Source organism: Parasteatoda tepidariorum, chromosome 2 (assembly GCF_043381705.1).
Source record: "Parasteatoda tepidariorum isolate YZ-2023 chromosome 2, CAS_Ptep_4.0, whole genome shotgun sequence".
Taxonomy (NCBI): domain Eukaryota; kingdom Metazoa; phylum Arthropoda; class Arachnida; order Araneae; family Theridiidae; genus Parasteatoda; species Parasteatoda tepidariorum.
The window spans coordinates 37,024,468-37,036,534 of NC_092205.1; the positions used below are offsets into that span (position 1 = coordinate 37,024,468).

Below are 12,067 nucleotides of genomic sequence, written 5' to 3' on the forward strand. Positions count from 1 at the left end.
GGTTTAAGAAATTACCTATCCTGTGCCATATAACAAGTGATGTTCAAAGTTTACTATTCCTAGCGATGCATGCGTTACACCGACTGACCATGAATTGGCGAACTCGCTCAAATACGCCTGGATTTTATTAAGTATCACCAACAACAAGGACGATTCGTGTAAGGATTCTTACAGGCCTGAGGATTTTAATTCGGAATCCACAGATGCTCTGTGCTTGGAAGGAAAGAAATATATACTGTTTAAATCAGGAGAGCGTGGTGGCTATAGAACCGATCCACCACGCCCAATCCGTCTTATGAACAACAGCATCTAGCTGCGAACGAAGACGTTTCCGACAATGGCTTGCTATGCAAATCTGAATTCTCGTGATGTACTTTACATATTAAAATTTGCTCCAATAATCCTAGAATACCTGGTATAAATCAAATCGTTATCTATATGAAGGGAATAAAACTTATATAAACTAAACGTTTCACAGGATGTATTGAATAATTTATGACTTCGTTTAAAAAAGAGAAAGCTTAACAATAAATAAGTGTAAAATGGGCGTGTGAGGCAATCGTATAGGGTTTCAAGTAGTTTCAAGGGGTTGACGAGCGTAGTGACTAAGTGATGAGGATCCTAGTATTTTATAAAACATTAATGTATTCATATATCGCTTAAAAACCGAGAAAATTTCCTTTTCTTGTTGGCAACAAAGAACTCAAAAATCAAGTGAGTGCTTAACATAAACGCTTAAACATATGTAGGTGTTTACATTGTGTTAAGATATAAACTCTCCATAAAAACATTTTTTCCGCATGGGGCGCAAAAAGCTGAAACAAACTGAGCGATAAACTAAGTATAGATAAATAAGCAAGATTAAGATAAATAAGTGAACATATCACATAAGTTAGCAAATTCAGTCAAATTTTTAAATTATACTTAATAATTAAAGCGAGAGAATCAAGTGTTTTATTAAAAGATTGGCCAGAAATGTTCTTTTTTCTTCATTTTTAACCTTTTCCTTTGGTTTTTATTCAGTTTACGAGTTATTATTTTCACAAATTATTTTTATACATTTTACGAAAATTTTTGTTGGGAAAATTATATATACGCAATTAAAAATTTCCTCCTACTCAAACAATGGTCGGCATCCAGAATGTTTTTCTAACCTGAGGTCCCCTGCTGTTTCCCCTATGTCCAAACTGACTGGCCACTTCGTCTTTCGACTACGTCGTGTGGTCAAAATTGTCGCCTAGCTATCCCTTTCTTGAGTCACTCTTATACTTGAGCACTGGGTTTTGAGTTATCAGTATTCCTCAGATGCCCCTTACGAGAGTTGAGCAGGGTTAAGCTGAGTTTTTCTCTAACAATGAAATTTGTAATTGTATATACATCCGTCTTCCACCGACCGCAGTACTGACGTGAAATATCCTCAGTGGTAGACGGATCATGGGTTAGAGTCCCCTTGTCGTCAGGCTAACCGTGGGAGGTTCTCGTGGTCTTCCACTCCATGTAACGCAAATGCGCGTTAGTTCCATCAAAAAGGCTTCCACAAAGGCGAAATTTCTTCCAATACTTGATCCTTGTCTTCTGGATTGGGTTAAAAATTACGAGGTTGTGGAGTTGAACATTAGCAGTCGTAAGCCCAAAAATTGGACAGGCTGTTCAACGACGTTTATTAAAATATAAAATAAAATTATATATACAGCGAAATTATATTTCAAATATTATTTTCAAGTATCATTGAATTGCAAATCAAATCATATCATAACGTATACAAATTGAATGAAATGTATACAAATCAAAGGTTTCATGGGATGCACATATTGCATATTTTTAATAACTCACTTTTATATTTAAAAAAATTATTACAATGCTTTCAAATCAAGCATTTATAAGATATTCTACATAAGCAATTTTACATGTCCAAAAAATCAATTTAAAAGAAATAAAACATCAATACTTTTTCACTGGAGTCAACATATTTCAAAATATTCGAAACTTAGTACCGATTGTACAAATATTATTTCCAAAACTGTTACAAACCAATAAATTTCTTTTTAAAATTTAGTTTATTATGTAACATGCGTAAACCACATTATGATTTAATCGAAATCTAAAAAAAAACTGAAATCATATTTGTATACATGAGTGAGAATTGATATTCTAATGCTCCATAATAATGACTCGATTTATATGCACAAGAAAGTAAATTTTTTAACATAAAATATTCCTGATTCATATGTTTTTATGTCTGTTTATTTTCAAGTATTTGAAATTCCTTCATTTGAAGTAGGAAAAGAAAACAATTCAAGAAAACAATAATATTTCACAAAATATTTCTGAAGACTTTTTTTATTATTACAATTTCTCATTAAGAAAAGTAAGTTTTAAAAGAGAAAATCTTTTTTTGCCATAAGAAATTGTTTTTTTTCTACTAGTAAATATATTTCAATATTTTCAAAATTGTATTTATAAAAAGTACATAGCAGAGTTATGGAATGAAAGGGAAATTTTATTTCAAATGATTTGCCATTTATATTTCATGAATATTTTAAAATGCAATGTTTATCGTCTTTTTGAAATTAATAAACATTCTTGTAATACTCTTGAAAACTTTTACGTGAAAAAATAACTGAAAATCGGCGAATATATTTTCATTACTTCCAAATTTTCTGAATACTATAATTAAGACAAGATATCTGAAGTTAACAAGATATTTTAAATCCGGTATCATATAACCCTAAATAAGATATACACCGAAGAGCCATTACATTATGACCACCCTCCATCCATAACAATGGGCTCTCCCAGGTTTTCATGGTTTCTCGCCCAAGAATAATGTTTTCATGGGGCACATTAGGATCCATAATCCTCATGGAACAATCCCTGGCGTCTTTAAGCTGCTTGAACATAGTTGCAGACCAGGTTCAACCATTCATGGCAACAGTTTTTCCTGCGTTACCAACAGGATAATGCACCATGTCATAAGGGTCGAATCGTGGAGGAACATTCCAATGACTTTCAAGTCATGTCTTAGCACCCAAATTCACCTGACCTAAATCCAATACAGCATTTGTGGTCCTACTTGGAAAACCAAATTCGTGCTGCCACGCTAAGCCCCCCCCCCCGCAATATGAGGGAATTGCAGGACCAGTTGGTGAGCGCTTTGTCCCAGATACTTCAGACTACCTATCAGCACCTTGTGGAATCAATGCCACGGCGGGTGCTAGCAGTTTTGAGGGCTAAAGGTGGTCCTNAATATGAGGGAATTGCAGGACCAGTTGGTAAGCGCTTTGTCCCAGATACTTCAGACTACCTATCAGCACCTTGTGGAATCAATGCCACGGCGGGTGCTAGGAGTTTTGAGGGCTAAAAGTGGTCCTACATATTATTAGCAGGGTGGTCATAATGCAATGGCTCTTCGGTGTAAATTATGACCTAAATAATTTTCAGTACTTTTAAATTTTCTGAATACAATTTAATCAGGATATCAGAATTGAACAAAATATCAACAATCAAGCATCAAATAACCCTGAATAAAATTTAAATTGTAACCTGAATAATTTTCACTACTTTAATTTTCTGAATAACATAATTATAATATTTGTCACAAAGAAATAAGTAATTGAATATCAACAACAAAAGAAACAATGCTTAAAATAAAAACTGTCTGAAAAGTATAAGAATATGAAATTACATTTTTATGCTTTTGTATTGATGTTGCAATGAAATTTCGAAACTTAAATCGAATAATGATGGTAATAATAGTAATAATAATGTGTTTTAAATAAAAGTCACTTTTGTAATTTGATTTATAGCCAATAAATGTTGAATAAAAAATGAGATTTCTTATTTACCCACAGTCACTATTTTTAGCAATGGCAGGTGTACTTAAAGAAATCTTATTTATTGTTGTTTGATCGTTAACATTGTATTACCTTACATTTCTAGCTCATTATCTCAACTTTCTTTGATGTTTTCGTTTCTTATCTGAGCTTTCTTTTATTTCTGTTTCATTTTTCTGTATATACCATTCAGTCACAAAGTATAACTACTTTTTGAACTACTTTTTGAACTACTTAATGTTACTTAAAATCTTTCAAACGTTAAAGAGAAAAATTATTTCAAAAAAAATTATTGAGGTCTACCATTTCAGAACTGTTACTTTCCACGATTCAACAATTTTGGAGTGTATTTTGGATCTAATTTCATCCCAAAATTTTGGCGAAATATAAACTCTTAAACATTTGACAAAACGGCACTCACATTGCGCTGGCTCACATTCTCTATATTTAATGTTGTATTTCTAAATCAATGGTGTTAATAGACGTGCTGCATTGAGCTTAGTACTTTTGATGAAATTATTATGCTCATACAAGTTAAGATGACGAATCTCTCAATAAAATATAATGTTCACTGGGGACATTTCCCATGAAGTTGTTGCATCAGTAACGACGAAAGTTTCGAGGATTTCTATGATCCTTTATTAATAATGTAAAAAATAAGAAAAAAATTCTATGGGTTTAATATATAAACGTTTAGGCAACGAGCACGATCAGCTTATAAATCAATAATAACTGTAACTGTGCATAAAAGTACTATCTTTGACTTATTTACACTTTTTTAAGCAGTTTATTCTATATACTCAAATTTGGCCTTATTCGTTTCTGTGTAAAGATATGCACAGCATTCAACACCGTAGGCTTGTAACTTTGAACTCAATCAGTGTTGATACGAGTCATACATATTGAACCCAACCCAGGTTGATACGAACAAGTCACTGCAACCATAAGTTGATACAGAGCAGTGGTGGAGCAGGGGATGGGGCGGTCGCCTCCCAATTAGTTGACCCGGGTTCGATCCCAGCGATAGCTGATCGATTCGAATTCCACACCTGGCTAGCACCGACCACAGTGCTGATGTAATATATCCTCAGTGGTAGACGAGTCGTGGGTTAGAGTCCCCTTGCCGTCTGTTAACCGTAGGAGGTTCTCGTGGTCTTCCTCTCCATGTAACGCAAATGCAGGTTAGTTCCATCAAAAAGTCCTCCTCGAAGGCAAAATTTCTCCCAATACTTGATCCAGGACTTCCTTCGTCTTCTGGGTTGGATTAAAAATCACAAGGCTACGTAGTTGAATATTAGTTGTCGTAAACCCAAAAATTAGGTCTGATGTTCAAGGACGGTTATAAAATAAAATAAAATAAGTTGGTGCAATATTACTTCCGGGGGTTGTTAGAAAATTTCATTGCCAAAGTATTGAACACTAGGTTATTTGCTTAGGACTTACAAAAAGAAAAAATGTTTTTTTCCAGTCTAGTCCAATCGAAAAACGTTTCTGAATCTATTATTTTGTTAGTATTGGAAAGTTATCGTCATTTCTATTAGCGATAAGGCAGAGCAATGAATTTACGAAACAATCTGTAATTGTACAGACATCTTGCAAAAAACTCCCGTTACAGTTTCAGCTCTCTAGTCAATCCACAAGTTATTAAAATTTTGATTTACGGTAAATTTTTTATGGCAATCAAAGTGCGAAATCTGTTTTTTTTGGGGGGGCAAAAAATACTTGAAACTTACATTTTCATCAAGAAAAAAGTTCCTGTAAAAATTTGAGTGCTCAATATATTTAGAAAATTGTTAGAACTTGGATGGTTAGAACATTTAGAACTTGTTTCTAAAGTATTCATTTTAACAGAAACCAGAGCAAGTTAATAAAAACGAAATAAAAATCTTTTAATCGGTTAATTTGTGGCAAATACCAAATACCTGAAATTGTGTTGTTAGACTTATTTTTCTCATACAAGACAGACTGCCATATTTAATGCTGTAAAAATAGTTAATTTAATAGATTTATTTCAAACATTTCTGCAAAGGAATTAAAACATTTATTATAAAAGTTTAAAAAGTTACACTTAAAGTAGCGACATTTAAAAAAATTTTAATGAATCAAAAGACAAAGCTGTACTTTTCCATTTCGCCACGGCTTAAGTTAATTCAGTTGTTTTATTCATTCCTTTAGTTTTTTTTTTTTAATAGACATTGCCAAAAAAATGAAAAAAAATTAATAAAATAAGAATTTACATGCACTCGGTGACTTTTCTTTGCCAACTATATGACTTGCGCCTACGAAATGGAAAAGTACGAACAAAGTAATTGTATTTAAATTATCCTTTTTATCTAATAATCTTTATTTTACTCATATTATATTGTTTTCTTAGCGTAATTCAAACAATTTTTACATTTCAGCAAGTTTAAATATTTTTTATAACAACTCAATTTTAAAAGCTTCTAGCAATTTCACGAATTTTAAAATTCTTGATAACCATGCACTTTTTTCAATTCCAAAGTATGTTTTTCAAAAATATCTTGTAATTCATTGCGTAAATCTTCAGCTTTTTCTGGAGGATCCCAATACTCTATTAATTTTTCTTCTGTATCATACTCTCTGAGCTCAAGCTGTTGCAGGCGTTGAGCTCGAGGTTTGCCTTCAGCGAAAGTGCCAAGTGTAATACAGTTTGAGGTAAGTTCCAACTCATCTGGCGTTGTTGATTTGTATGAGTTTGGTACCGTTGAAATATTTATGTTCCCATTGAGAGAACCACAAGCTATAGCACTATCGATATCACTGATACAAATACTACAGAGAGCTTCTTTTCCCAATGTTATACGCTTAAGAGGTTGGATCGGCTTTACAGGTACACTCCAAATATCTAAATCTCCAGTAGTGTTGATGGTATAAAGCAAACAAGGTTTAAGTGGACTCCAAGCAAAGTCAGTAAAATATCCGTTCCCTGTTCGTATATTTAATATAGGAAACTCACTAAAACCTTCTGACCAAACTTGAATAACCCAAGGATTACAAGAAGCGAATAGTTGAGGAAAGAATGCATTACGCTCGACAGAAATTACTGGTCCCGATTGAGTTTTATACATGTTTTCAATCTTTTCTTCTGATTTTCTATTCAGGCATAAAATTGTTCCTTGCTCGGTACCAAGCATGCATTTATTAGGGACTGTGCGGTCGTACTCAGAACAAGTAACGCTGCAGTTTTCACCAATGTCTTTAAAAGTACTTGGCTCTAGTGTTACTACCTGAGTTGCTTTTAATAGGTAACGTGCATCCCAAGATAAAACTTTTCGATCCGTAGATACGGAAAAGAAATCCATTTTACTTGTAGTTTCCAGCCAATTGATGCCAGTTACAACTTGCGAATGGCTTTCGTGCACTTCTGTCATTTGCTGTGCATGTCCAGAGATTCTAATGTCCCATAAACCAATTTGACCATTACTGAGGCCAGCTAGAAGTAAGTTCAAGTCATTTGGAGAGAAGCTAACGCAGTTTAATTGAAACTCTGGTGTTAAAGAGCAGAAAGGGGCAACGTTGTTTTGTATGTCCCACACAAAAGAATCTGTACAAGCTGTATCAAAATCACTTATGGAATAAGCACCTGCTATTTTTGTTGCATCTAACGCCCATGACAAATCTACCACTTTTCTTGCAATCTTCGATGGATCACGCAATACATACGAGAAATTAAAAGATCCTTCGTCACTAACCTCTATACCTTCTTCTTTGAAGTACTCCTCGTAGATGTCAATGGAATTGTTTTCCTTGATAAAAGTTTCAAGAAACTCACCCATTGCTTTCACAGAATTCACATAATTTTTATCTTTGTCGATTTTCTTCCGAAATCTTGCAGTGCTGTCCTCGTCGGTTATGTCAATTGAAGCTGGCCATCCACCTTCAGTGTGATTCATGCCTCTGTTTTCTTTTTGTCGAGATTCTGTATTGACTTCATGTATGCCAACTTTAGTAGAGTTGTCTACTTCTCTACTCACTGAAGAGACTACATAAAACTCGTCTTGAAGTGCCTTATTAGAAGGAATTTCTGCTAATATGTGTGGTCCAACGTCTGTAAAATTGCAAGGCTTTCCAAATTCTTTTCTCTTCTGCGTATATATGTAAGAAATATCCATCTTATATTAAAAATGAAGATTGACAAATGAATCTGTTAGCAAACTATGTTTTTACATTGCTTTCTTGCTTCTTATGCTTATGCAATCTGAAATTGGAAATCTTTTTCAAAAAAATCATTTTAATTTAAATCTTCGAAAAAAGTCAATTCGGCGTTGTTTTACAAAAATTTCTTTTAATTTTTACTAAGTGTTTAATTTTTACTAAGTGTATATTTCCAATTTGTCATACTTTGAAAAAGACGAGTAGCTCTTTTATTTGCTATGGAATGTTTTGGCAAGATACTTTAACCTAAAGGTAAAATACAGTTATTTTTTTCTAGAGAATATGAATCTGCAATAAAAAATAGGGGTTCTTATTTAAGATTTCAAAGTCTCCCCTCACCCAAACTTCAGGGATCGAAGGTAGATCAAGTTTTATATCGTTGAGTATCTCTTAAAAATATAGAATGCATCAATTTTTCCTTTTTGGATCCGATGTATATTTCTTGATATATTTGACAGTTTCGAAACTTTTTTACACCCTGCATATCGAATAAAAAAAATTTAAAAAATTAAAGAAGTTTTTTCTATGCACGAAAAAGTAAGAGATAAAATATTGCATGCAACTAATTAGTCTCGGCTAATTTTCCAAGCACATTTTATATAACTTTACCATATATTTTATATAACTATAGTGATACTTCCGTATCACTAATTTCAAATCTGTGATCGTTTTCTCTCCCCAAGCTACAGTTTATTTTTTTAAATTACACTTTTAACTTATGTTTTGTTGAAATGTACAAGTTTAAAAACCTTATGTATTACAGGGGGTCGCATAAATGTTTTGACTAACTTCTGGCAGAATTAAGGCACATCATCAGGATTAAAATAACATAGCAACCAATGTCTGGAAATGTCCTGAAGCACTGTGTGCTTCTGAACATGCCATGACAGGGAAGATGAACTAGCCGACGTTTCCGGACATGGGCTCCTATGCACTTTTAATCCTGGTGATGTGCCCTAACCCCCTAGAACTTTGTTGCAATATTTATGCCACCCCTTGTTATATATAACATTTTAAACATGTACATTTCGACAAATAATTTACAAAAAGTGTCATTTAAAAAAATCTGCACCTTTAGGAGCCTAACCATATTCAGATTCGAAATTCCCACACCAGAATTAAGCAAGATCAAGTATTTGTATAAATGCAGAAAAAAAGATTCTTTCCCAGTGTTATCAAAATTGCATAATTTCATCAGTTTATTCAAATCTTTATGAGTCGGCAAAAAAAGGAAACAATATTACTTTTAATATACAAAGCATATTATACTATATAAACCAATTTTCACTCTGATAAATTGTAATAAATAATTAAAAATAATATTAATATTTTATACATGTTGAAAATTTAACCAAACTTTCGTAGAATTTCTTTGGAAATTACTTGTTCATGAAAAATTTTATTATATTGATTTTGTATACTTTTATATCAACCATGTAATTGTTTAGTGATTAATTTAAGTGTTACGTTGCAATTATTATCAATTTAGGCATAGTGTATGATTTTGAAACTATCATAAACTATAAACTTTTATTCTTTATTCGATAAAACTTTCCGAATTCCTAATTAAAAATATGCATTAGCTTTATATTGCCTTGCTTTATATTCTCTTATTAAAAAATTCTAATTAGATTTAGTGTAAATTATTAGTTTAGCATCGTTTCATATCTTCATTATGAGAGAAATCTGAAGGAAGAGGAACTTCATTTCAGTATATATTCTAATCTCTTGAAGTAGTATAAATGAATGCAATGACAGGAAAAAAAGTTATTATTGATAAAAATTTGCTGATAATTCATGCTTAATAATTCCTTTATGAGCGTGTAATAAGCATTACAAACGCTTATTAAGTTCCATTTATGCGTATAAAATAATATTTAATTAAAATTTTTAATTGTAAGGCTGTTGATCATTTCAAAATAAAAGTTCTTTTCTCGTAGAATAATTTTAAATACTAAAGAAAAGATAAGCTTTTAAGCACTAAATAGAAACTAATTTTACTATTTATTTTGACAGTAAGATTTTTTAAAAATTTTAAACTATAATATGAATGCTGCAGTATTAAAGTTAAACCATGCCGATGATCTTAAATCTTTCAAAAATTATTAGTTGAAAGATAGAATTTGTTCGAACATTTCAACTAATAATATTTTTTCCTTTTTTGCCCAACAATTTCTTATGAAAATAAGGAGCCACATAATATAAATTCAAAAATTAAAAAGGGTAGAAAATTTACATTTTAATACATATTTTTTTCTTAAAATAAAGATGATTCTGGAACAAAATAACGTAAGAAGACTTCTTGCAGTAAAAATGTATTGAATATGTGTGGAGTATAATAGCGAAACCATCGGGACTGATGTTTTGAAAGTGGGAAATAATTTATTTTTATCTCAGATATTAATCCTAGTTAAAGCCCACAATACTATATAAATTATCAAAGTGCTGTAGTAAATTTGAATTTAAACATATAGATTTATACTTATTCGGTTAGTGAAAATATTCTTCATATGTATTGTTTACCTCTAATTATTCATTTTATTTTCTTATAACGCATATCAAATTTATAGTTCCGTTGCAATGAATATTTTGCTACTTTAAATTTCAGAAATCTTTAAAATGTCCGAGAAACAAAATTGAGTTGAAAGTTTGCAAGTGACCTAATGCAGATAACCCCCATTTTACAGTGTTTAAGTCAACCAAAAGGTCAAACATCTTAAGAAATATGGACCAAAAATCTAATATTCAGTAGATAAATATTTTTAAAAGATGCATGACTTGACCCCGTAATTCACCCCTTGGGGTGAGGTGAAGGTTACATCAAAATCTTAAATAAAAAGATTTGATTTTGGTTTGATTAAGAATATTTTGATTTTACAGAAAAATGCACTCCAATTTTACAAACAAGATTTTGTATTCTGGTTGAGAGTTGGCCCTGTTACTCCAAAAAAATGAAGCTTAAACTGTTTAAATAGAGTTATCTCTGACAATGCAAGTAAAAAAAGATAATAAATAATAAATAATGTGTTTATTGTTTTTTATAAACCTATCTCATGACACCAAACTTGATTCTAGCCCACCTCCTGGGAAGACTTCCACGGAAGAAGCTAAAGTAAAGGGTGGGAACGAGCTAGCACTATTTTTCGAAGCTCTGTCACCAAGGAAAATAAAAAAGCCATAGTTTAAGTGCTTTTCACTTAAAGCAATTTGATGATTTTAAACTATATATTTAATCTTGCTGTGAAGAATTATCTGGGCTTCAGAACAGCAAATTACTCAAATATTTTAAAAATTATTAAAGTTTTTAAAAAATCGCGAATTTGGTGACATTTTTCCACCTAGATGAAGGTTATCAAAATCACTGCCGTATTCTTATGTTTTGCAAATTTTTATGAGCCCAGGTAGAGCAACATTGAAGTAAGTTTTTAAATATTAAAAAATTAGACCACAAACAGTTTTTATTTTCACTTTTGGCTTTTCTTCATGCTGACGTTTTGCGCCATTTTCAAAATAAGCATAGACAGAGCTGGCTTTAGATAAGCTAAAGTTGACCCTAACAGTCATGAGTAACAGTTGCAAGCTCAAAATTTTATAGAGTAAATAGAATTTAACAAGTTTAATTTAAATTGCAACTCAAATAGTTGTTTTATATTAGTGAAATAAAAACAAATCATTGTGTAATATAATATATTTATCAGACACTGAGGATACCACTTTTAAAATGAGTCAATTTTTACTTGATTTGGGCAATTCCATGAAAAAGGGGGAAAGTATTGGAAAATTTAAATAAGAATAATGTTATTAATTTGAATTTTTTCTGAATTAGAAAGGTTTGAAGTTTGATAATTTATAATAATTTTTTCTTGAGACTTTAGTGTTGGCAACCCATTGAACATTGGCATTTGCTTGCTCTGATTTGGGGGAAAAACTTGGTCAGATTTTGAAAATCAGTAAGTTAACATTATCCTCCTTTCGAAATGTTTCAAAGAATAAATATTGTTTATTACACTTAATAGAAATATTGTGTAGTGTTAAAATAAGTTTTTGTTGTTAAACTC

At 31.6% G+C, this 12,067-nt stretch overlaps 1 protein-coding gene and 1 long non-coding RNA gene across 2 annotated transcripts in view; one reads left to right on the top strand and one right to left on the bottom strand.

Moving 5' to 3' along the window:
- Positions 1-12,067, top strand: part of LOC139425082 (uncharacterized) — a 34,964-nt gene that overhangs the window by 12,693 nt on the left and 10,204 nt on the right. The gene's annotated exons all lie outside the window — the stretch shown is intronic.
- Positions 6,253-7,982, bottom strand: LOC107442484 (dynein axonemal intermediate chain 2-like). The gene has a single exon (XM_016056060.3). The coding sequence runs from the start codon at positions 7,964-7,966 to the stop codon at positions 6,296-6,298; it is 1,671 nt and encodes a 556-aa protein (XP_015911546.2). The 5' UTR covers positions 7,967-7,982; the 3' UTR covers positions 6,253-6,295.